Below are 27,194 nucleotides of genomic sequence, written 5' to 3' on the forward strand. Positions count from 1 at the left end.
AGACATTTGTCAAATAATCTTCAGGCTTCAGAAGCATTTTCATGGTTATTAAATACCTCTCTAAAGAGGACCACTCTATTTTCTAGATACATTCTTCAATAATATTGATGAGAAGTGTTGCACCTAAGAGATGAAGAGATTCCTTGTCAAGTAAACTGTCTGTCTTTGTAGTATACATTGTATGTAGTGGTAGTTGTCAGCAGTGGCTTTTTTTTGTTTTTGGAATGGCTTAATTAGTATTCAGAAACCTGAAATGTAATAAAAATGTACTGTTTGTATGTTTTTAATGTATGAGACAATCTAAATTTCTCCCATTTATAAATGTCACAAATCTCACCATGATACTAATACTTACTTCTCTTTTTCCTCTCCAGTAAAAGATCATTTAGAAGTTTATCCGAATTAAAAGATGCTGTCTTGGATCAGTATTCAATGTGGGGAAACAAATTTGGAGTATTGCTTTTTCTGTATTCTGTGTTACTGACCAAGGTTTGTTTAAGAAGATGCTTCTTTTCTGCCATTTATTATTTTAGTACTGTTTTCCTGCTGTGATGAATAGCCCATTTCCCACTGCTGTTTCTAAATCTTAGACTGTTAATAAGAAATTAACTCATTTCCTCTTCATTCACTTACTAAGCATTTTCAGACTTACTTTTACCTCTATTCTTCTGGACTGAAGAGGTAATCGGTAATGTTCCAATTATGAGATGTTGTCAGTTCTTTTGAATTTTGTTTTTAATTTTAGCAATGTCTGATACTTGACCTGTTCACATGCTTCTGGAATATTTTCTTGACTTAATCTGATAAACCACTGTGTTAGTGTTCTTCCTATAACATCTTACAATTCTTTTTGTTGTTGTCATTTGTTGTTTTTTTTTTTTCAATACTTTCTGTACAAGTTATCTTCTTGTCTTTACTCTCCCCTTCTGAATTTTAGTATTACAAACATTTCATGTGCTTGGTCCTGTGTGCAGTTGCTTTATGGATAGTTCATTCTCCACATATGGAGTGGCTAGTTCTAGTATGTATGCTAGCCTTTCTCTCAAATGCCAGTCTCATACTTCTGGTAGCTTATTAGTCCCCGTTGAATTTTCTACTAGATATACCATGTCTGAAATCAATCTTTTATCACTTAATGTTTATTGGACAGTTTGATGGATTTGGGGACTTGAAAGATGAGCCAAAATTTGCATAAGGAATTTTTTTTTAAGCAGTGAAGAAGCAAGTCTAGAGGTATAAGGGATTGGAAGTATAACATATATTTGAGAAATAAATTATGTACAAATGCAGCATAATATTCCAGAAGGAAAATAGTGGAAGATTAGTCAACTATGGAAAAATGTCTCTTTGAAAGGTCTTATGTATTATGCAGAAATACTTAAGTTTTTATTCAAAATTGGAACCAGTAAAATTTTCAGCAAGGAAGGGCTAGGATCTTGTTGGTACGAGATGCCTTAAATTGGGATCAGAATTTATAATTAAGAGACTTGATATATGTATGAAATATAAGTCTAGGTTTAGGGAAATTAGAAAAGTATTATAGGTGAATCCTAATTTAAGACAGTGAAAAAAGGGAAGATATCTAGAAAGTTAAATAGGAAAAGTTAGACAATTACTGGGTGTACAACATAAAGATAAATAAAAGAAAGAACCAGAAACAGTTGAATAGGTGTTGGGAGTAGCTGAGGTGGTGCCAACATGACTGGTTGCTTATGAGCACTTCATTGTTCATTCTCCGGTGTTTTATGCCCAACACATTTGATATTTCTTGCTTGTTCTCCTTTTCAACCAGTACATCATTATGTTAGTCATTTTTCTGAGTGCTCTTTGAAGGGGATTGTGTCATTTGTTTCTGTTATTTGTTTTGACTTCACTGTAGCCTCCTTGATTGTTTGTAGGGTGGCAGGCACAAAATCACATATCTATTTGTTTCCCCTGCTGTCTTTGAGTATTTTGACTGTTAATTATCTATTTAGTTCTTAGAAGTGGTCTATAAGGTGATGGAAGTAGTGGTGAGAATTATGTAAATAGCAAATTAATGTCACCTCATATCACTTGGAGCTGATGAAGTTAGAATCCTGAATTTTCTTGTCCTTGCCCAGTGTCTAGAACTTTATTTTGGCATTTGTCTTTTTGAGAGATTAAAAAGTATCAAAAAATCTGATTTTCAAGAAAATAAGAAACTTCTTATTCTTAATTTCCATTTTATTTTGTTGGTATACATTTGAATTATCAATATTTGAGAGAAAACAAACAGATTTACATTTTCTTATGTCCCAGCTGTACTTTCATATACTTAAATTTATGTCTGTTGGAAGCCATGCATCTATATAAGTATTAGTAAGTTGTCTAAATGACCTAATGTAAAAATCACTTAGTAGCCTTAATAGTTATATTAGGTTTTAATTTAATTTAGCCTAATTTTTAATGAACGTTGCCATTTTGTTAAATATTCTCCATTCCCTTCAAGGTTAAGTTTTATTTTTCCCCTTTGACCAGCATTAGATATGTTACATACAAGTCCATTCATTTTCTTTATATACAGCCTATGAGAGCAAATAAAAGATACTCTTAGAAAGCTACTTATTACAGTTTTCATCTCAAATGCACTCCCTCTTCAAGTCTGGATAATTCTTTGAAAAAAATGTTACTTTAAAGATTGCACTTTATTAATTCATACTAAACTGACCATAATTCATATTTTAGTTTTTAAATTAAGTCAACGAATTACTGGTTTCTTTAGGGCATTGAAAATATAAAAAATGAAATTGAAGATACGAGTGAACCATTGATAGATCCTGTATATGGGCATGGCAGGTAAGGAACTAAATCTCCTCCTGGGGGCTTCTGTATCAATTGACTGGTAGATGATTGAGTCAGGTAATCTTGCTAATCAGGACTGCTCACACTTAACATCCATGGATTGTAAGTCTTGTGCTTTACAGATTGCTTGCTTTATGTGTGCCATGCTAACTTTCAGTTTAGGTTAATGTATGCACTATTTAGTGTCAGAACATTTTGTTTTAAGATGTTTGTGGGAAGGTATTCACACAAATTCTATTTTATGTCTCATTTATGAGATGTTTTTAAATCTCATTTTTGCCTAGAAATAGGGTGTTCTTAGAATTTTTTTTTTGATTGGGAGAAACAAATCCCCATTTTACCTCTTAAGCTTTTTAGCTTTTTTAGCTTAGGTTAACCAAAATTATTCTAAGAGTAACAGTTAATCCACTTTTACACATGAACCCCTTTTTTTAGACCTCTTTGCGTCAGTGGTTAAAATTCATATATCTTCCATCAAAATCTGTATATATTAATAATTACATGTTAAAGATAGGAATATTAATTATCAGTCTATATATAATTTTTTTGTTTGTTTGTTTGGGTATAGGCTTGAACTCAGGGCCTGGGTGCTATTCCTGAACTCCTTTGTGCTCAAGGCTGATACGCTTCCATTTGAGCCATAGTACCATTTCTGGTTTTCTGACAGTGAATTGGAGATTATAGATTCTCACTGACTTTCTGGCCAGGCTAGCTTTGAACCATGATCCTTAGATCTCAGCCTCCTGAGTAGCTAGGACTACAGGTGTGAGCTACCAGAACCAGGCTCTATATATCATTTTTTATCCACTTAAGTATGGTATCTTAGAGTTAAGTGTGTATCTGTATGTATTTAATAACAGATACCATGTGATAATATGTATTGTGATGTCTTTAACAAGGCTGGGTTTATAAAATGGGAAATTTAAGGTTTTCCTTAATTTAATATAAAAAGCCAGGACTTTGCTCCTTTGGTATTATTTTTATTCATGTATTAATTTCTTTTAAATTTTATTTCTAGCCAAAGTTTGATTAACCTCCTACTAACAGGACATGCTGTTTCTAATGTATGGGATGGTGATAGAGAATGCTCAGGAATGCGTAAGTATATTCTTTATTTCTTATGTGAGTACTCTTTCAGTGGAATGTATTGATTTTCATCCATTTCATGGCTCTTACCTTACTTAGGGGTGAAGGTAAGTACTTTCTCATAGAAGAACTCTTTACAGTTTCTGAGGCCCCATAACAATAAGGGTATAGATTTTGGAGCCAGATAATCTTGAGTTCCCATCCTAAGTACATGACTTCAGTCGAGTTATATCCTTTCTCAGGGCTTTGTTCTCTCTAGTATGATAGTGGAACTGTAGGGCTAACTTCTTTAGAAAAAGTAATCTCAGTATTTACCAAGGTACAATATTTGTTCCTTAAAATTAAGGAAAAAGTACAAAGCTTTGAAATTTAAAGTATTTGCTATGAGAATCTAGAGGATTTTTTTGTCTGTGTTACTTTTTTTTGGGGGGGGGGGGGGTCCAGTTGTGGGGCCTGAACTCTGGGCCTGGGCGCTGTCCCTCAGCTCTTCAGCTCAAGGCTAGCGCTCTACCACTTGAGCCACAGCGCCACTTCCGGCTTTTTTCTTTTTGCTTATGTGGTGCTGAGGAATCGAACCCAGGGCCTCATGCATGCAAGGCAAGCGCTCTACCACTGAGCCAACTTCCCAGCCCGTGTATGTTACTTTTAATAAGCATATTTTCTTTTTCAAATGCTTGGCATTGATTTTATCTGAGACTTCTAAACTACTGAGACTTCCATTGCCACTTTTCTGTCTGGCTTCAATTACAATAGACCCTCTTGCTCTGGGTATCCATGTCAGTGATTCAAGGAGACTTCCACTGAGGAAACACGGTGAATGAATGTTCAGTATTGTACTGTAGATGCTTGATTCACTTTACCCATAATGCCACCCAACTTTAGCTAAAGACAAACTGACTTCACCAAATCTAAAGTTTTCACTTTATCTCTTAAACACATTAACTTTTTGGATACCATTTGCTTTTGGAGAATCATTTTCAAAAAATTAAGCTCAGGGAACCAACTCAGCAGATGACACAATGATTTAAACACAATGAATGATAAACATAAAGCTTAGAACTCAGCATCAACCAAGCAGGGTTTTAAAATTTTTGCTTTTTGAGATTTTTTTGTGTGTGTGTGTCGGTCGTGGGGCTTGAACTCTGGGCCTGGGCGCTGTCCCTCAGCTCTTCAGCTCAAGGCGAGCGCTCTACCACTTGAGCTACAGAGCCACTTCCGGTTTTCTGGTGGTTTATTGGAGATAGGAGTCTCACGGTCTCTCCTGCCCGGGCTGGCTTTGAACCGCGATCCTCAGATCTCAGCCTCCTGAGTAGCTAGGATTACAGGCGTGAGCCACCAGCGCCTGGCCTTTTTGAGATTTTTTTAAATTACCTTTTCTGTACTACAGTTGGTTAAAAACCACATTGTAACAAATTTGTAAATAAGGTGTCTTACTATATTTCTTTCATATAACTTCTTTCATTGTCAGAGGCATCAAATGAAAACACATTCTGTTAAGAAAAGCTGATTAACTGTGACCAAAACTGTCCACAGTTTGTATTGGAATCTGTCTAAATTTATTTGCTAACTTAACTTAGGTGTGAGAAAAGACATGCATGCAGTTCCACAGTTCTCAGAGTTCATTGGCAAATTTACTCTCTATTTTTTAATAATTCTTAAGTAGATAAAATAGTCATCAAACAAAACCAAATATTATGATTGAGAAACTAGTACTTTTTTATTCCATTTAGATGACTCTGAACTTTAAGTATAAAATTTTGTCAAGCTTTAGAAATCAATATACTTAATTACCTGAAAAATTATATATATATATATTTTTTTTTATGTGAAAATCCAGACTTTAAAAAGCACATTAGTATGATCTATTTCTTCATTTTATTGTTTCAGAAATGTCAGAACTATTTTTACTCCCCTTCTCATTAGGTAACACATTCATGTACTGATGACGGTGAGAGCTTAGTTTTGCTACTTTTGGATAAAAGCCATTTTTTTTTAAATTTTTTACTATCTTTAAGTGGTTATGAGTACAAAGTGTCTAATAACATTGTCACCCATCGCTCCTAACATACCCCTTCTCTCACTTTTCTTCTTTTTTTAAAATTGAGATTAGGTGATTACATAAATTTCATATATTTCACAGTATTGTGGAATAGTGATATTTAGTTAAAGTCACAAACACATTTTAACCTTCACAAGGCAAATTGTCATTATCATGATCTATAGAGCTTTGACAATACAATTTTTCTTTCACATCAGATGATACTTACATTTCTTTCCTTTTGCTAAATGTAACCTATTCCCTCTTTCCCTCTCAAATTTTAAAGAATGAAATTCATGGGGAAAGAAACTAGCAGGTTACCTTAATTTGCTTCCTATAATTCAGGTTATCCTACTCCTTTGAAACCTATTCTGATTCATAGTTCAAAGCATTTGCACCTGCAAGCTAAAAGTAGCCCAGTCTGTTCAGTAATATGTGGGCTTTATGGTCTCCCCCCAAACCCCACCTCTTTCTCCTCTCCCAATGGCTTCTGGGCCCTGAGATTAAGAACTTGAGGTGATTTAGAAGGAATAGCTGAACTTGCTGGCCCTTGCTGAACTCTGGTTGAAGGGCCTACCCCTTCCCACTTGGCCTCTGTCCTTGCTTCCTCCTGTGTTCTGTTGCTCTAACTCTACTTGGTTTTTTGTACATTTCTCTGGCACATGCTACTAGTTATTATGGTTAATTTTTCTACACGTTCTATACTTTATTTCAACCTATCCTACTCCCCAGCCAGAATTCTTCTGTCTCTATCTAGGCTTCTCTTCAGCCTCTTGTAGTCCCCATAGGTTCTTTTTCTTACAATCAGTGTATTACTTCCTTTAAATAACATTTCAATCAATTATCAAGTTTGAGGTTCTTAATATATACAAATTCATGGTTTATGTTTTCTGAAATATTGCCTGTCAAGACTGTATTTTGCTGTGGATTAAGTATAAAGACCAAAACCAAGCAAATAATTACCTTGGAACAGAAAGAAAACAGACAAGGTATATTTCTTGTATTTTCCTTCAGTCATTAGCAATATTCACTTTGAACTTGCTTGTATTTTCAGCTATGTAAGCTTAAATAAAAATCTATACATTTGTCAGCATTTATTGGATTGCTGTTCTAGCAATATAACGGAAGTTATGTAATATTGAAAAAAATATACTAAGTACTTCTGTTTGTTTTGTTTTGTTTGTGTCAGTAGGAGGGCTATCCTGTACAGGAAAGCCCATGAAATTATTATCTGTAATTGACCACAAATAGCTGCTAAGTGGAGCTGTGGCTCCAGTGGTAGAGCTCCAGCTTTGAGCAAAAAACGGACAGTATCCAGGCCCTAAGTTCAAGCTCCAGGACAGTATCCAGGCCCTAAGTTCAAGCTCCAGTATCCAGACCCGAAGTTCAAGCTCCAGTGCTGGCTGGCATGCACACACACACACACACACACACACACACACACACACACACACACACATAATAGGATTAAGAGTTTTCTTTTGAAATATGCAAAAAACGGACAGTATCCAGGCCCTAAGTTCAAGCTCCAGGACAGTATCCAGGCCCTAAGTTCAAGCTCCAGTATCCAGGCCCGAAGTTCAAGCTCCAGTGCTGGCTGGCATGCATGCATGTGCGCGCGCGCGCGCGCGCGTGCGCACACACACACACACACACACACACACACACATAATAGGATTAAGAGTTTTCTTTTGAAATATGGTGTCTATTGGTATTCTGCACAGGCCCGAAGTTCAAGCTCCAGTGCTGGCTGGCATGCGTACACACACACACACACACACACACACACACACACACACATAATAGGATTAAGAGTTTTCTTTTGAAATATGGTGTCTATTGGTATTCTGCACTTGAAAATCACCAACAGTAAATGTTAAATGCCCTCTTTCCCTAAAATAAGTATGTGAGTGAACTTGTTGTTTAGCTTCATCTAGCCATCCTTTAATACACATGTGTTTCTAGGAGTGTTATATATAGAACCAATAGAATCAATAAAGATAAACTAGATACTAAAGTTGGCCAAAGAAGTTTTTAATTTCTCTCATGCTGTCTGGTTATCTGATATCTCATAGCCCTGAAAGTCAAGCAGGAACTGAATGAGTCTTCTGATGGACAGGTCTACCCAGTCAAGACAGGGCCTCACTTCTCACCCGGCCACACCCTGGCCCATGATTCATACCTCCTGTTAGCCTTCCGGTCATTAGCATCATAGGCATGCACCACCAAGTCCAGCTTCCCTTCTGTGGAGACAGAACCTTGAGAACTTTTCTGCCCTAGTACCACAGTTCTTCTAGTCTCACCCTCCCATCTAGCTTAAGAGAATAGAAGGGGAGAGTGGTGTCTCATGAGCTTATCAGAGTTTAAGGCCTCAAACTCTGATCCTCTTAATTTCACCCTCCCAAGTAGTAGGTGGTAGCTACAAGTGCCTGTCTTTGCCATGGTTATTTTATAGGGTCTTGCTTGTTTGTCTTGTTTAATCTGGACTGTAGTCCTCCTGTTTACCCACGTGTCCCTGCAATACTGGTATGACAGGTGTGCCCTGCCACATTCAGCTTTTTCTGTTGAAAGAGCTCACATGGAAGTTCTTTGCCCAGATCATCCTAGAGCCATGATCCTCCCAATCTCAGTTAAGCATGTGATTGCTAACTGAATCTGAATAATTTATAACCCAAAATTTATGAAAAGCTAATAAGCTGTTTTTAATATCTTGCAAACATACTATGCTACACAAGTTAAAATTCAAGGAAACAGATGTAGTATCTAATCATAACACTAGGTGGTGATAATTGATTTTAGAAATTAAAAGGTGGAACTTACATGGCTATTTACTTTTTAATATAAATAGCATTGTAAATGAAAAACTAAACAAAATTAGAGATTGACATTATTTAGCATTTTTTCAGTTCTCCTTAATCTCTAGCTTATTAGTAGACTACTGGATTTTGTATGTTTATGAAATCAGTCTGCTGTGGTGTAATGCATTTGGCCTGTGTAAAACTGCACTTATGAGAGAGTAAGAGGGAAGCATCTTGATCTCAGACAGTATCCAAAAGGGTCTTCTGGACCCAAAGAATAAACCCCAATATAAGGATCATTGGTCTCGCTCATCCTTACCTATAAGAAGCTAGTGACAATACAAGCTCTTTCTTTTTGCCTTCTGCTTATTTTGCACTCTTTGGTAGTTCTGGGGCTTGAAGCCAGAGTCTTCTGCTTACCAGGCAAGTGCTTTGCCCCCCAAGCTTTTTCATTTGTCATTCTTCAGATGGAACCTTACACTTCTTGCTTGGCTAAGCTTAGACTGCCATCCTACCTACTTTGTAAGCTGGAATTACATGCATACACTATAACAATCTACTTCTCTTGGAGATAGGGTCTCACTTTTTTGCCAGGTCTGGCCTCAAACTGCAATCCCCCCGTCTCCACCTCCCAAGTAGCTGAAATTACAGGCATAAGCCACCGCATTTGCTCCTCTATTAATTTTGAATTTGCAAACCCCAAACACTAATCTGTCAGTACTTGGATTGTTTTGTATATATCTGTTCAGAACAGAGATGTAGTTTCATGTTATTGTATTGATTGGTAAGATAATGTATGAGTTATGACCAGGTGGTTAAAAGGATGCAAAATTATGTATATATTATATTTATAGTAAATGTGGTTTTTAATGAGGAAAAAGGAATTTTAGACTTATTTATGGACCTAAATACATATTATCATATGACTGCTTACTGTACATTAGGTAATGGCTCTCATCTATGAAAAGATATATTGTGAGTTATAACCCAATAGGGAATAATCTCTTCCCTTTTCTCTGTACAGACTGTTCTGTTTTGTCTACCTCTGTGAGTGCTCTCTACCTGTGATTCCCATCCATATCCAGCCCCGGCTTGCCTTTCCTGTGTTCTGAACCTACCTTCCCGTTTATTACAATTTAGAAGTCACAAACATACCCAAATTTGGAAAAGCAAAGTTATGATCTCTGTCTATCCAACTACAGACCATACTTTTAAGTTAATTATTATCAGAGTCCTCAGGCTAGATGTGTTTAAGGAAACAGGTATGGTGTCACACACCTTTAGTCCCATGTACTGGAGAGGCTGAGTTTAGAGGATTGTTTACTAGGTCTTCATTGAGTCCAGTGAAGGCAATATTGTATGCTCCTTCTCAGAAAACAAGAAACAGCACCAAACAAAACCGAAAAAGCACAGGAAGCTTTAGCAAATATTTCATCTTGAGTACATTGATTTCCATACCTCTGCTGTTTCCTTTGCTTTCAATTCTGTCTTCTTTGACTTGGAAAATTACTGCATATGCTTCAGGACTGAACTCAAAAGTTACAACATCTGTAAACTTTCCCTAACACTGTTAGCAACTACTATCCTATCCTAACTCTCTGTGTGTGTGTGTGTGTGTGTGTGTGTGTGTGTGTGTGTGTGTGTGTGTGTGTGTGTGTGTGTGTGTGTGTGTGTGTGTGTGTGTGTGTGTGTGTGTACGTACTTGTAGACAGCACGCAAATTTTTTTCATTTTTCTTTCTCTGTCAACTCTTAGCTTTATAAGCAGAAACTGTTTACTATTTATCATTATGTCTCCAGTCTAAGCATAGTGTCTGGGTTCATTTACAGAGAGGGTAGTATGAGATGTCCATTAATAAGTACCATCTATCAGGGTCACTGCTACCCAGGGATATGTTTTCTATTTGTGATTAACATACCCACTTGTTTTTTAGAGTCAAATCAATCTAAGTCTACTTTATTTTGCCAATAAATCTTTGGATTCAGAAAAATAATTCTTTATTATAATCATGCAAACCCATGCCTAGCCACTAAAGGTATTTGGTAATGAGTAGTATAGTGATGTGACCTTTTAATATATGGTACATTTTAAAGTGTAGTTTTGAATAAAAGGAATTTTGCTTATGATACAAATATATGTATAAGTATATTAGTATGTTGAGTATATATTATTATACATCTGCATGTACTTTTCAGATTAATATATAGTAACATAATGCTAACTTTGCCATTTGTTTTATTTTTTGCAGAACTTCTTGGTATACATGAACAAGCAGCTGTAGGGTTTTTAACATTAATGGAAGCTTTAAGATACTGTAAGGTGAGTCCATTTTTAAGGTTCTTTGAATGTTTTATAATCACATACCCAGTGTTATGCATGCTATTTTTGTTCCTGTGATGACACATTTTTACTTAAAATTGTAATACTAATCTCTTCAGTTCCTTCCTTACTTCCTACCCTAAACTGACAGGGTTATTAAAGAGTTAAACTGCCTGATTATTCTTGATCATTCTGTCTCTCCTGTGAGATGAATATAGTAGAATCTAGAACATATATAAATCAAAGCAATCTATGATTAATTATTAATACATTATTTTGTAGGCTGAAGAAAAGTGAGATACTGTTTCATTAATGAAGAGTATGCCTCACCAAAACAACTGGAAATACTTTATCAGGCAACAAAAGAGAATTTTCCAAATGCCTGAAATTCTGACTTTTATCTTTTCCATCTGAAAAAAATGATTTTACACTAAAAAAATAAAATAAAATCCCAAGCATTTTACAACACTAAACTCTTTTTACACATGTGCAAGGGTTAGGAACTGCTATGAAGCCTTCATTTAGTGCAATATACTTAGACTTTCTGTGCAATCTGAAATAAACATTGAGTATTTCAAGTAATTTTAAATGCACATTATTTGTATTCAGATGTCAAACTCTTAGAAAAAATCTTAGGAAAAAGTAGATCTAATTTTTTTGGTTTTTTTTTTTTTTTTTTTTGATCAGTCATGAGGCTTGAACTCTGGGCCTGAGCACTGTCCCTCAGCTCTTCAGCTCAAGGCTAGAGCTCTACCACTTGAGCCACTGTGCCACTTCTGGTTTTCTGAGTGGTTTATTGGAGATAAGAGTCTCATGGACTTTCCTGCCTGGGCTGGCTTTGAACCACGATCCTCAGATCTCAGCCTTCTGAGTAGCTAGGATTACAGGCATGAGCCACCGGTGCTTGACTAAACTTCTTTTTTTAAATTTTAGAATGGTGGTGCCATAGTAGTGGTTCGTTCTAATGGTGATGATTATTTTTAAGCAGATTAAGTTTCTTGTTCTCTTGCTGTGTTGTACACGTGCATGTATGTTAGTTTGACAGATGGCATTCCTCTTCCTGAGAGCATTTAGAGTGAGGTGGGTATGATAATCAGATAGGGCTCATCTTGCCCTCACTGGTTAATTTGGGTAAATGATAGCAACTTCTTCTTTTCCAGTCATTTTAATTATACAGCCCAAAGCTACTCCCAAGACAGTTGGCAACCAGAGATCCAGATCCTTCCTCTCCCTTAGCACACACATTCATCTGTCATGAAGGGAAATGGGCATATAGGCACACACACCCACCTGTGTTCTAGGAGGCTAGGTTGTAGAGATCGCATGTTTTGGAATATATACCATATAGCTTGTTAGAGCCTCAGGATCTTGATCCTATCTTTCAGTTTCATTTCTCTCTTTATTTTTGTTCTGTAGCCACACTGGTATCCTATCATTTTCCCAAACATATAACATATAACATCAAATATCATTGAGTGTTGGTACTTGATATTCTGTCTGCCTAGATATGGAATGCTTACTCTTTTTTCACATTATTTCATAAAAATAACGACTGTGATACCCTGTTTCCTCTAAAGGAATATACACTGAAAAGCTCTTTTAATAGCCCAACAAAATGTACTGTAAAAGATAGAGGGCTTCTTGACAGGGTGGTATAGGGCTACATTGGGGGACAGGAGGCCAGCAAGCTGGAGCAGCATACCTATATATGGCAGGTTTGATAGGGTTAACAAGGCTTCTGGGGATCCTTGTGAACTGTCTAATTTGGATAATGTCTGTGGCCTTGGGGCATGGAAGGGTAGGGTCCCTAATGGTTTGGTGTGTGAAAGACTCATAAGGAAGGTAACTGAGTTGTGAATTTAATCAGGTATCTTCTTTAAAGAAAACTGACTAGTTTCTAGCCAAGACCTCTAAGCCAAGTTGGCACTTTAAAAAGAGAAATTACATTACACGATGTTATGTTGATGTGTATCTGAGTTCTCATGATCTCTGTGCTTTTACTTTTCACTAGATGCTTAGAGAAATGGGTTAGCAGAAGTAATTATGCTTATGTTTATTTTGTACATTTATACATTTCTCCATTTTTGATAGTTTAACAAGTTATTTTTTAAAGATGAAATTAACATTCACATATCATTTTAACCATATATATTCAGTGATGAAGTCTCTCTATTCCCATTTATCCACAACACACAGCTTGACAAAGAAGAATGTGACTTAAGGTACTTTTGACTGCATTTTTTTCAAAGATAGACATAACTCACATGTCATAAAATTCACCACTTCAAAGAATGCACTGTAGGGCTGGGATGGTGGCTCAGTGGTAGAGTTTTTGCCTTGCATGCATGAGGCCCTGGGTTCGATTCCTCAGTACCACATAAGCAGAAAAGGCTGGAAGTGGCGCTGTGGCTCAAGTGGTAGAGCACTAGCCTTGAGCTGAAGAGCTGAGGGACAGTGCCCAGGCCCAGAGTTCAGGTTCCATGACCTACACAACCAAAAAATAATAATAATAATAATTACTTTAGCAGGTGTTAGTATGCTATCAGGCTGGAACCATCCCTATCTAGTTTCAGAGTGTGTCTCAGGCTATAAAGAAGTTGTAACCTTTAACTTCACTTCTGGTTCCCACCCCAGCCACCACTGTTCTTTTTTCTCTTGCTATGGCTTTGTCTCTCCTGGATATTTTATGTAAATGAAATCATGTAATACATATGACTTTTTTTTTTTTTTTTTTTGATCGTGAGGCTTGAACTCTGGGCCTGGGTGCTGTCCCTCAGCTCTTCAGCTCAAGGTGAGCACTCTACCACTTGAGCCATAGTGCCACTTCCGTTTTTCTGGTGGTTTATTGGAGATAAGAGTCTTACAGACTTTCCTGCCCAGGCTGGCTTTGAAACGTGATTCTCAGATTTCAGCTTCCTGAGTAGCTAGCATTACAGGCGTGAAACTCCAATGCCCAGCGTTTATGACTTCTTTAACTTAGCAATATTTTCAGTGTTCATCCTTGTTTTAACATTTATTAGTACTTTGTTCCTTTTCATAATTAAATGATGTTCTTTTATATAATGTGTCAGTCTTATAAATTTATCCAGTTATGCTCCTGTGGACAAGCATGCTTTTTTATAAACATATTTTTAAGTAAATAAACTGTTTTGTAACTTTAATTAGTATCTCTTTGTTGTACACAGGGATTTCTCTGTGATGTCTCCATTTATGCATACAGTGTATCCAAGTTAAACCATCCCTTCTGGTATCCCTTCCCTTCTTAGAACAAGTTCATTGTTCAGTTTTGTGTATAAAATATTTAAGACTATGCCAGGCACCAGTAGCTCATGCCTATAATCCTAGCTACTCAGGAGGCTGAGATCTGAGGATCATGGTTCAAAGCCATCTCAGGCAGAAAAGTGTGAGACTCTTATCTCCAATTAACCATTCAAAAACTGGAAGTGGCATTGTGGCTCAAGTGGTAGGTCACTAACCTTGAACACAAAGAGGCTCAGGGACAGTGCCCAGGCCTGAGTTCAAGCCCCACAACTAACAAAAAAATACTTAAGACTGTATCTACCCACATCCATACCCTCTCTTTTTGCCCTCGTTCCTTCTGATACCCCCAGACATAATCCATTTTACATTCCTATGCTTCGTTGAGCCATCCCACCAATCCAGCTTTTTGTTGATTAATTGAAGATGGAGTCTCTGTGGACTTTTTGCCTAGGACTGCCTTTTAGGATCCTTTTAAGTATAGAACTATATAATCTGCAAATAGAGTTGACTGCTTCCTGTATTTGTTCCTATTATTTCCTTCTTTTTCCTTATTTTTAAGAATTCTTGGGAGTATATTGAATATAATGAGGAGAATACTATTGTTCCTGACCTTAAAGGAAATGGTTTCAGGTTTTTTTTCTGGTTAGGATGATATGCATTTACTGTATCTAGGCTTAAATATGTTGAGATATATTCTTTATATTCCTTGTTACTTCAGGGCTTTTTATCATGAAAGGGTGTTGAATTTCCTAGGTTTTTGTTTTTGTTTTTTTACATCTACTGAAATGATTATATGACCTTTTTTTTGTCTTTGATTCTGTTTAAGTGCTGTATTATGTTACCTAATTTACCTATTTTGCTGTATCCTTTCATCCCTGGGATGAACCCAACTTGATCATGATGTGTCATCTTTCTAGTGTCCTCTTGAGTTCAGTTCATGGATACTGGGTATTTTATCAAGAATTCTTGCGTCTATTTCCATCAGGAAAATTAGTCTATAATTCTGAGGGGTTTTAAGTTTTTTGTGCTTTTTATTATTTTCATTTACTGCTTTTAGGTTTGGTTTGTTCATGGTTTTCTAAGAGCCTGAGGTGCACCATATTATTTGTAATTTTCCTTTTTTTTGTTTGTTTGTTTTTGGGTCCGGTCGTGGGGCCTGAACTCTGGGCCTGGGCGCTGTCCCTCAGCTCTTCAGCTCAAGGCTAGCACTCTGCCACTTGAGCCACAGCGCCACTTCCGGCTTTTTTTTTTTCCTGCTTATGTGGTGCTGAGGAATCCAACCCAGGGCCTCATGCATGCAAGGCAAGTGCTCTAACACTGAGCCACCTTCCCAGCCCTTTTTCTTATTTTTTAATGTTGTCTTTTTATGGCTATAAACTTTCCTGTCAGCACTGTCTGTGTTGTGACCCAAAGTGCTGATATTTGTGGTTTTATTCATATTTGCTTCTAGCAACTTTATTTCCTCTCCTGTTTCTTCAGATCCACTGATAATTTTAATGTGAATTATTCTATCTCCATGTCATAGAATATTTTCTGTGGTTTCTCTTGTTACTGATTTCTAGATTCAGGAAGTTATTCCAATTTTCTTGTATTTATTTATGTCCTACCTACTTCTCAGCAGTGCATACCCTAAAGTAAATACACACACACACACACACACACACACACACACACACACACACACACACACACACACACACACACACACACACACACACACACACACACACACACACACACACGGTAATACTTTGTTTAAATATTTGAGAAACTGTTACATCTATTTTTCAAAATGGCTACAATATTTGTGCCCTCTTAACTTATTTTTATTATTACAAAATACTTCTGGAGTTTTGCATTTACTTATTCCTCAGTATATAGTCTTACCACCTACATGCTGTTGGCCTAGATCTGTAATCTTAACTACTCAGAAGACTAAGAGCTGAACAATAGTGGTTCAAGGCCAGCTCAGACAGAAAAGTCTGAAAGCCACTATATCAAAAAATTCAGCAAATACTAGGACAGGAGGCATGGTTCAAATGGTAGAGCATCAACCCAACAAGTATAAGGGCATGAGTTCAAACCCCAGCACTGCCTCCCTCAAAAATATCCTCTTTTACCTGTGAAGCATTCTCACAGTACATCATTGCCTTTCAAGGTGGCATGTGGGTATGTACATTTGAAGACAAACATAAGTATGGTTTTTAAAACATTTTAAAGAGACTATATTGTACATTGAAATAACCTACCATGATGAGTTAAGCTGTAGAATTTTTAACCTTACTGCTTTTAGATTGTTTTTTTGGAGACATCATCATGGTATCATAGATTCTTTGAGGAAAACTATGTTCTTATGTCTTTTTCCCTTCATGTATTCATAAAGCTTGTTAATGTATAATTATTTTCCTTGTAAATTATAAAATGTATGGCTTAGGTTTGAGGAATTAAGTTGAAATTCTGAAGCGCTCATTGCACGTAGGAACTTCAAGAAAATTTGAGAGTGACCCTTAGGACTAAGCTAGCTATATCTTGCAGTGTTGAACTTTCATTATTATTGTTCTGATGTAAAGGTAAAATATATACCTGAGACACTTCCTTTATACACTCAGCATTCTCATAGTACATTATTACATTTAAATGTGACTAGGTATATATAGGGTATATAGATTGTACTATATAGGTTATACTTCAAATAATTGTGAGCATACACTTATCAGGTGCTAAACAGTTTCCTTTGTTATATTTTGCTATGTTTGTTCTAGGTTGGTTCCTACTTGAAATCTCCAAAATTCCCTATTTGGATTGTTGGCAGTGAAACTCACCTCACCGTATTTTTTGCTAAGGTATGCTTGTTGCAGGACTGTTCTTACAGAGTATGACATTGGACAAATAAATATTACAAGTTCATCTTTAGTTTTGTTTTTGTGAAGGATTATCTGTTACCACTAATAAATATATTACTCCAAAAATTAATACTGAACACATTGTTATATTAATTTTGGACTCATTTCACTAAGACTTCCTATGATTTATTTATAACTGCTTTACCTTTTCCAGCTTTAGAGCTCTTGCTTTTGACTCTTTTTAGAAATGACTTTTGTTATTGCTTTAAGAAACAATTGAATTAAGTTTTTACTTGTTTTTATCTAAGAAGGATATAAAATTTTTATTTATATCTTCTTAGAAAATAGCTCAAAATCTAATAGTAAAATACTGTTTTGCGTGCATCAGTGTAGGAAAAAAGCCTAGTCTAGGACAGACAGAACTGTGTCTCATTCATCTTATTTATAGATTCCAGACAAATGCAATGAAATGTTTTATTAGAGACAGCGTCCATGAGAGATAAACACAGGCATAAGCCTGACAAAACATAAATTTTGTCTATGCCATGTAATCACACAAGAAATTAAATCTGTCTTTATTTCTATCCCTGAAATTACAGACAGACATGTCAGGAAATACATATATTCATAGGGTGTTTAATAGAGATTTAGTGGTAAAGTTTCAGATTATTACAAATCTTAGGAATCTTTTGTATTGTTATTGCATATTTAGACAGGTTTAATTTGATACTACTAACAATTCTGTTGATACAGACCTTGCGTTCTCAGGATTTGCTATATAGTCTAGCCCCGTGGGTAGAGGATTCATTGGTTGAATGAATAAAGTTTATGCATGAATTTTCCACATTTGATTCCCAGTGATATTGAAATCCTCTTCAAACACATCTCATGACTCTTTCTGAAACTTTTAAGTGCGTAGTTGATTTCTTTTTCAGACACTAGATTTGGATTGTTTAAACATGGTACTAGTAAACTCGTTTGCAGATCATTTTTTTCTTTGAGATCAGGTAGATTTTCTTTTTAAAATAAAAACAAAACTGGAAGATTATGTACATAGTAAATTAGAGTGATAGTAACATTTATTAGGTCTAACTTTACATGCTTGTAAATATAAAGTAGTATGGCTGTATTTTGCCATGTAGAAACCACTGGATATTTTGCTGTTCTTGGAATTGTGACAAGATCCACTCATTCTCTGGTTATTCTTTAATATTTCTACACTTAAACAACACTTTTGTCCATGGGTTTTTTTGTTGCTGTTTTGAGTTTTGTTGGTTTTGGTGAGTGTTTTTACTTGGTTATGTGTTCCATAGACTGAAACAGACAGCTTTTTATAAATAAACTATAAACTATTTTTATAGTTTCTATAAAAATATAAGACTATTCCATAAAACTTGATATGTATATCATGTGCTGACTTCTTTGGTTACAGTTAAGTTAAAAAGCAATGTTCAGATTTTTCTAGACAACCTATAATTTAGTGTTGTGAAATGCCTGTGAAAAGCAATGGAATCATGCACTGTATTGATAAAGTGTTGCCAAAGACTTCATTTATTCATAGCCACTTATGAAATGTTGACAAGACATAGTTTGTGAGTAGCCTATGTCACATGTTGAGAATGCAATGGTGAGCAAAGGTAGATGAGACATTCAATTTGGAGGGAGGCTACCAGACAAAATTACAAGTGTGATGGATGCCAGAAAAACTTTATCTTAGATTTGTAAATTTGGAATGTTTCCTTGAACAGTCAGTATCTAAAATGAGCACTGAAGAGGCATCAATAGGATAAAACTGGTGGAAGGGTGAGGGGAGAGCATTTGCTCCATGGCAAGTGGAAGAAACAAATGGCCAGGTAAGGAATATGGTAAGAAGAAACTGAAAGAAAAGAGTGGGAGGCCCCAGAATTAGGGAGTGAGGTAGGAAGTGAGGCTATGAAAGTAGGCCCTCTACGTTGCTCTTTATCCTGAGAAGAGTGAGACCAGCTTGGTGAAAATCAAACGCAGATATGCAGGATAATCTATGAAATACATCTAAGTAAGACTTGTCATATGCCAGGTAAGCAGGAAGTTTAACTTGGTCCAGCAGAGTACATGAATTTGAGAGGCTGATTCCTGAGGTAAAATGTCAGAACTTGGTGAAGTGTTGAACTTGTTAGCTGAGGTATAGAAATATCTACTGTAGTACTTGCTGCTAATGGTTACCACAGAGCCATAGAAAGTTGTGTACTTAGGAGTTTTGCCATTGTTAAATCTTCTCACCAATGGTTAAAACAGATTATTCACTACTTGTACTTTTCATGAAAGTGGAGCTGGAGATGAAAGACAGGTAGAACTGCACTGTGGCTGCGCTGACATTGCTTCCTTCTTGTATTTCCCTCCAGAAGTAATGAAGGGAGAAGATCTGTTACTCTGTGTGGTACTTCATGTAACTACTGTTTATTTTTTTAATTGAAATATAGCACTAGCAAGAGCAGTCAGAATCCATTTATCCAAACTCCATCACCAAATGGTGGAGAATCAGCAAGCAAGCATGCATGAGGCCCTGTGTTCAAACCCTGCTTTTAAAGGAAAGGAGAGGTCATAATAAATTGAGGCCACATCACTTGCTGATGCAGAAGTGTTTGTATGCAGCAGTTTCTTTTCCCACTCCACCATGTTGCAAAGCAAACGAAAAAAAAAAGCCCCACCACAGCTATCTAAGCTTGGACTTTCTGTTCAAAACTGTCAGCCAAACAAACCCTTTTTGTTTACCAATTCCCAGCCTCGAGTATTTTACAGCAATGGAACATAAACTAATGTAGTCTCGGAGCTTACAAGAAATAGTTCTTAATACAATTATAGCATATAATAACATAGAAGAGCTCATCACTAACACCAATATTCTATAAAACAGCTGTGATGAGTATTTATAAATGAGCATTGTCAAATTATTTTCTTTTTTTAAGTAATTTTATTGTTACTACTAAGGTGTTTGACTGAGGGGCCATCTTTTCTAAGTCTGGTGGTAGTACATTTCTTTTTGTGGACAGTGTCACCCTTTCTTTTCCTTTCCCCCAGTTTGTCCCTCCCCTCCCTGCCCACAGCTTTCATAGGTCCATTTTTTCTACATGTCATATTTTCTTTCTTTCTTTCTTTTTTTTAATGTCAGTCATGGAGCTTGAACTCTGGGCCTGAGCGCTGTCCCAAGCTCTTCAGCTCAAGGCTAGTGCTCTACCACTTGAGCCACAGTGCCACTTCCAGTTTTCTGAGTGGTTTATTTGAGATAAGAGTCTCATGGACTTTCCTGCCCAGGCTGGCTTTGAACCACGATCCTCAGATCTCAGCCTCCTGAGTAGCTACAGTCACCGGCACCCGGCAAAGTCATATTTTCTATTTAAGATTTACTTTCATGATTTGAGGATGGATAAAGAAAAAAATGGCTTTTCTTCAGTGAAATAACCTTTTAACTGTTTTGAGTTTGTTTTTTTGAGATGAACAGTTGATTTTTTTTAAAGAGTACACTCATGTGCTCAACCATTTCCTTAATCATTATTGCTTCATATTTGAGATGTCTAAAGGTAGCCCACGCTTAGCTTTTCAATTTTATTGTAACATTCTTTCTAAGATATTTTTTAATTGCTAAATACATTCATGAGAGTGGAAGAGATTTTTTTCACAAGTCAGTTTATTTGAAAATCAATTTATTTGAAAATCAATTTAATAGTTTCTTTTATGAGTAGGCTGTAAAATTTCAGGTTGATCTTTTATTAGACATTTTCAACTTTTATGAAGTATTTTCTGAAGTTTTTAAATTTAACCTATCCCATCTTTTATACATCATCTGAATTTTCTCCCTCAAAGTGATCTTATAAACTAAACATCAGACTGTAAAACAACAAAACTTGCATTGTATTCTTTCACATAGTACCTTAGGTGCTTGAGAAATGCACACAAGGTATCCACTGTCAATTCATAGTTACGATAAGGGGAAAACATAACAGAACCTAATTGCAGGAACCTTACAGGAACTCCAAAGTCATTAAGCAGCAAAATTCCCACAGAACCTTCTAAAAGAAGCTGTGATTGAGGTGAAATTCAGTAACTAAATAGATCTCTTCAAAGAAGGAAACTTAATTCTTCTTAGGTTGGGTGGAGCAATCTCCAGACAGCTTATCTGAGTTATGGCAGAATAAAACCTTTAGGTGGGTGTATTGAGAAGCAGCATGCTCTGGGCATGGGTCTTGAGAAATTATATATTATAAAATAATCTATATGAAACAATTTATGAATGTATGTATATATACACAATTGATGTATAATTTCATAACATTTAATATATACATAGAACTATGTATTATAGCAGACATGTTTGTCTTTAGTTGTGACCATGTATTTGAATCTCAGTGGGGGGTGACAGCTGTTGACCCCATATAGAAATCATTGGAACCTGTCTATGTGGCATCTAGTTTCATCTTCTAAATATCAGTGACTAATTTCCTTGGTAATCCATTTCAGATTTCCTTTTGAAGTAGGGATGAGTCTTACATCCTTTTTTATCCTCTAGCAGTGGTTATAAAGGACACTGTGTGTGCCTAGCATCACCTTTAACCTTTTCAATGATAAAGCACTTTTCCTCTCTTGTAAGAACACATGAAAACACATTATGATCTAAACATGAAATACAAAAAGACATTGAATTTAATGAGAAGAAGAAACAAGGCATTTCACTGTTGGGTGAGCCAACAGGGTAAGAACTTACAGTGGTGTCTGTTACTGGGCGTCTGGGGCAGAATCAGCTCTGTAGAGCAAGTGCTTTGTGTGTTACCTGGCGTAACACACGGAACACCGCTGCAATTAGATGGTAGATGCCTTCAGTTATGTGTTTGAAAACTGCACAGTTCTGCTTTAATGATTGTGCTTTTCTCTACTTATCAATAGTGTTTCAGAATATTATAACGCTCTTCTGTAGCTTTTATCTTCACTAAGACAATTCATCTTTTTGCATCTTTAATTATTGGCAAACCTTGTGGAATTTAAATAATCACTTCATAGACATTTTACAGCAGTTTTCTCTCATATATTAATGTTTAGTCACCCCATCTACCTTACATTAATTTTAGTGTTTGTGTATACACTTAGATTTCATGCCTTATTTACGATGCAGGAGTAATAAATTTGAGAGATTAATAAATCAGTTTTAATAAATCATAACTTGTGTGACTTCACACATGTCTTCTAAAATAAGAATAACAAAAAAATGATAAACGAGGTAGTCATGTTAAATACTGAGAAAGTTTGAGTACAATTCTACCATCCACTTTCAATTATTTCAGTATACAAATGTTTGTCTTTTTAGACACAAATTTTTCTACCTGCTTAACACACTTTGGGCTAATCTTGATGATTTGGAGTTACGATCATGTTTGTAACTTTTCATGCTTCATTATTTTTAAGCAAAATCTTTAAAAACATGTAAACGTTTTTGCCTCTTTAAAGGCAACATATATTGCTTTTTATATTCTTTTTACAATCTTATATGTGCTCATGCAGCTATAGCTGTATAACTAGATTTTGTACTCTGAGTTTTTTGGTATTTGGTTTGTTTTTTTGTTTGTTTTTAGTTATTTTTTTAGTCATGTCAGTGAAGTTATTCTGATTCTTAGAAGAAACCCTCGGTCCTTAGTATTTCTTTTTCTTTTTTTTTTGCCAGTCCTGGGCTTAAACTTTGGCCCTGGGCTCTGTCCCTGAGCTTCTTTTGCTTAGCGCTAGTGCTCTACCACGTTGAGGTTCAGCACTACTTCTGGTTTTTGAGTGGTTAATTGGAGGTAAGAGTCTGTACTTTTCCTGTCTCGGCTGACTTTGAACCACAATCCTCAGATCAGCCTCCTGAGTATCTGGGATTACAGACCTAAGTCTGGCACCTGATACATTCATTTTTCCTTATAGTATAATCTAAGTCATTGTTTAAAGAAAATTAACTTTCAGTGATAGCACATAGAGGTATTCATACATTGTACGTCTTAAGTTTGGTTGTTGGTATGTGTGTGCATATGCATGCTCTGTCTCAAATAATACTTATTATGCACTCATGGTTTATAAAAATGCCAGTAGGCATCTATGGTCTGCAATTGACATCTTTTGCATTGCTGATTCTTCTACTTTCATCTTGTTACTGTTCTTGTCTTCTTATTGACAGTACCTGATTGATCTGTTTACCTACAATACCCATTTAGCAAATATTTGACATTGTAATAAAATACTATTGAAATACAGTATATTAATCATTAATATTTATTGATAATTTAAAATATAGTAATTGACTGAGCATTGTGTACATCGTTAAGTATCTTACATTCATTCCCCATTTAACTTGTAATTATTCCTTGAGATAAATACCACTTTCTTCTATATTTTACTGTTTGTTACCAATAACAATTCACATCTTTAAACTAATGAATACAAAGACCAGGTTCAAACTAACTCTCTTGATTCCTGCGCTGTGATTTCAACTGCTTCCTTCTCTTAGGAAAACAAAAAAATAATCATTTTGCTAAAGAGTAGAGACTAGAAAGTGGAGAAATTGGCACAAGAGAACTGACAAATGAATGAAAAGTCATGATTCAGCTTACAGAAGTTTAAAGCATGAGTTATATTACCAGTTTGGGGAAAAGGTAAAGCAAAAAAACAAGATGTGATATGTAGAAGTTACATTTAGGACATAGTAACTGGTTTTTACTATATAAACCATTTCTAATTGTGCTAGGAAAGTAAAATGGAAGAAAAGACTGGCGAGGGGGTCAGATATCAGCAATTTAAATTAACTGCATTTATTCCTAAGTCATCTTTCCTATATGAGTATCTGTCTTGATATGGAAGGCTAAACATGAATATCTAAGGCATGAATGAAAAGCAAATTCATGAAAAGACTTGTCATTAATAAACCACTCTTAATCGTATGGTAAGAGTAGTTCATATCCATCCAAAGCATTTTATCCTATTACCGTATTTCCATTTGTGCATTTTGAGCTTATATTATTTTGAAGCAAGAACTTTAAAAGATTGTTTCCTCTCCTGGTACCTTGGCTTATACAGGACAAACAAATTAGTGCTACTTTAACAGTGAGCTGCTATAGAGATAGTGGAACATAGCCTGAGGCTTTTGTACATTGTTTGGAAAAGAATAGGAAAAAAATAAGAAAATAGGGAGCTTCCCTAAATATAATGATATATGTTGAGAACATTTGATAAAGTCTATTTATTAATAGTTCCCTAAACATCTGTAAAGTGTAGCTCATGGACGGAGTCAGTATAAAACAGATGAAGTGATTTTAAAGTGAAATCTGACCAGAGAAACGTTTACTTTTGTCTTTTTTTAGGGGGTGGGTCTGTTCATAGCACTCCATAATCACACTTATATGTGCAATCATTCCTGAACTTAAGTAAGGTTCTTGGAAAGTCTTTGATTATTCATGAAAGCTGATGATCTTGATAGTGATGAAAGGTATAATGAATAAAAGACCTTCTCAGTAATGAATTAATGACTACCCAACATAGGCCTTACATTTCAGAACATGTTTAGACTTTTTAGCTACAATTACAACATTTTGAAGGGCTTATGGTAATTAGTGGATGATTATAGTGATAACACAGAGAGTACATGTAAGAGATACGTGATTCATGAATGTAGGTTATTAGATCGTCCCATTGCAGCTTGTTGGTTTTTATTTCCTCTCTTCTACAGCACTTTGCTAATTAACTGAAGATGGGGTGAGGTTAGATATTTTTAAAGCTATATTGTTCAGCAGTCCCTGTAACCTGGCTGAAAATAAATTGTTTAATATTCCTGTGACCAGCACACCTGAGTGTGTCAGACTAATGTAGAGAATTGCTTTTAGAATATAGATAAATTTGATGGTGAGTCTGAGCTTAACTACTAAGCAGTATTTAAATATTTTGCTCTTATGTTTAAGATGTTTTCCTTCTGTGGTACCCAAGAAAGTTTCATATGCTGAAATTTTCTTGGAAATGATACAACTAAGGATAATGAAAGCACAAGTAATCTTGCTTACTTGAATAGGAGAATCAGTCATTGGCATCTGATTGCTTAATTATAATTTAATAGTTGTGGGGGAGTGTGAAATGTTTATACTTCATTTTAGTTTTAATGCTAATCACTAATAATATATTTTCCTCTTTAATCAATTTATGCATTTAAGGTCATAATCTAAACCTTTCTCTACTACCTGATAGGCTTGGGGTGGTGGTAAAGATAAGATAAAAGAAATAAACTATAGGTGTGTAGACAGTTACACTATGGAATTTCTCTAGTAGTCTGTGAAATAGAAACTCTTTGGGGGGTAGACTCCTTTTTATCCCTTGTTCAGTTCTACCGTTGTTCAGTTCTTCATACTTAGTTATTTCATAGAATGTCTATTTTACTTCATCTTTTATAATTTGTTCCCTTTACATATAATAAGATAAAAATAGAAGTTACAATACTTCTCATTGAAATATTTTGCCTTCGGATTATAAAATATTAATGTTAAGTTTATTTAATATTTGCATAGCAAATTCAGAATTCAATTGAGAATCCACCCCATCCTGACCTCTATAACTATAATTGTACTCTACAAGTTTTGGTTGTTTTAAATTTCACATAAAATGAGAACAAGAATATTTTCTCTCAGTGCCTGACTTCACTTAGCATATAATGTTCTTCAGCTTTATCCATGTTGTTGCAAGTGACAGGATTTCCTTCATTTCTAAGACCGAGTAGTATTCCATTATCTGTATATTCCACATTTTCTTTATCCATTCATCTGTAGAAGGATATTTATCTTGGTCCCTAACTTGGCTACATGAATAGTGCTGCATTGAACATGGGAATTCAGACATCTTTTGATCCCAAATTTTTGTTGTTGTTTTGTGCCAGTCCTGGTGCTGGTGCTGATGCTGAACTTCTTTTGCTCAAGGTTCTTCTACTTGAGCCACAACTCACCTTCTGGCTTTTGTTTTCTTTTGAAAAAAATGGTTTATTAGAGATAAGTCTCATGAACTTTCCTACTCAGGGTGGCTTCAAACTGCAATCCTCAGATTTCAGCCTTTTGAATAACTAGGATTACAGGTGTGAGCCATTGACGCCTAGCTTGATCCCAAATTTTTTAAGTATCCAAAAGTGGGATTGTTGGATCTTACTGTAATTCTCTTTTTAACTTTTCAAAGAACTTCCCTTCCATTTTCTTTCATTGTAGGACTAACCTATATTTGTTCCTAACAGCATACAAAGACTCTCTTTAATTATCCCTCCTTTCCAACATTTGTTAATCCTTGTCTTTTTGGTAAAACCAATTCTGATGGGTATGAGATGATTGTGGCTTTACTTCTTGTTTTCCTAAATGATTTATAATACTGAGAATTTTTTATGTACCTTTGTGCCATTGTATGTTTTTGAGAAATATCTACTGTGGTATCTTGCTCATTTTTTAAAAATTGGGATTTTATTTTTTACTATTTGAGCCTCTTACATATTTTGAACATTAACCCCTTAACTGATAGAATTGCAAATATGTTCTAGTCTGTAAGTCTTTCTCAGCATATTGCCTATTCTTAAAGAATTTTAACACCACCATCCCAAACTCTTACATCTGATAGGTCCTGGCCAAGTACCAGGATACAAAATCAACATTAAAAATTCAGTCGCATGTCAGTATACCAATAATAATAAGCTGATAAAGAAATGAAGAAAAGTCCCATTTTCAATAGCTTCAAAAAGATTAAAACTGGGAATAAACTAAACTAAGAATTGAAGGCCTTTACAATAAAAATTAACAACAATGATGGTAGAAACTGAAGACAGAGATGCCCATCCAAATACAAAAGGCCTAGGACTTCCAAACAGGATTTTGTATTGACTATAGGATATGAGAAATAAACCTTACTAAAAAAAAAAAAATCAGAAGAAAACATTGAATTTTTGTGTTTTAGAATTTGAATGAAAAGTAATAGTCTCTGTGATAAATTAGTCATGATAGGGAATTTTTTAATCAGG

At 35.4% G+C, this 27,194-nt stretch overlaps 1 protein-coding gene across 3 annotated transcripts in view; it reads left to right on the forward strand.

The window, feature by feature from the left end:
* The window catches only part of Mindy3 (MINDY lysine 48 deubiquitinase 3), a 64,918-nt gene that overhangs the window by 19,288 nt on the left and 18,436 nt on the right, over positions 1–27,194 (forward strand). For all 3 annotated transcript variants that reach the window (XR_006148370.1, XM_042685981.1, XM_042685980.1), the window contains exons 6-10: positions 375–489; positions 2,744–2,817; positions 3,842–3,921; positions 10,993–11,063; positions 17,087–17,167. Coding sequence is in view for 2 of the 3 variants with exons in the window: in XM_042685981.1 (XP_042541915.1) it covers positions 375–489; positions 2,744–2,817; positions 3,842–3,921; positions 10,993–11,063; positions 17,087–17,167 (421 nt within the window). In the remaining variant the exon portion in view is untranslated. The remainder of the gene's footprint in view (positions 1–374; positions 490–2,743; positions 2,818–3,841; positions 3,922–10,992; positions 11,064–17,086; positions 17,168–27,194) is intronic.

Source organism: Dipodomys spectabilis, unplaced genomic scaffold, assembly GCF_019054845.1.
Source record: "Dipodomys spectabilis isolate Male_0828 unplaced genomic scaffold, ASM1905484v1 ptg000096l, whole genome shotgun sequence".
Lineage (NCBI taxonomy): Eukaryota > Metazoa > Chordata > Mammalia > Rodentia > Heteromyidae > Dipodomys > Dipodomys spectabilis.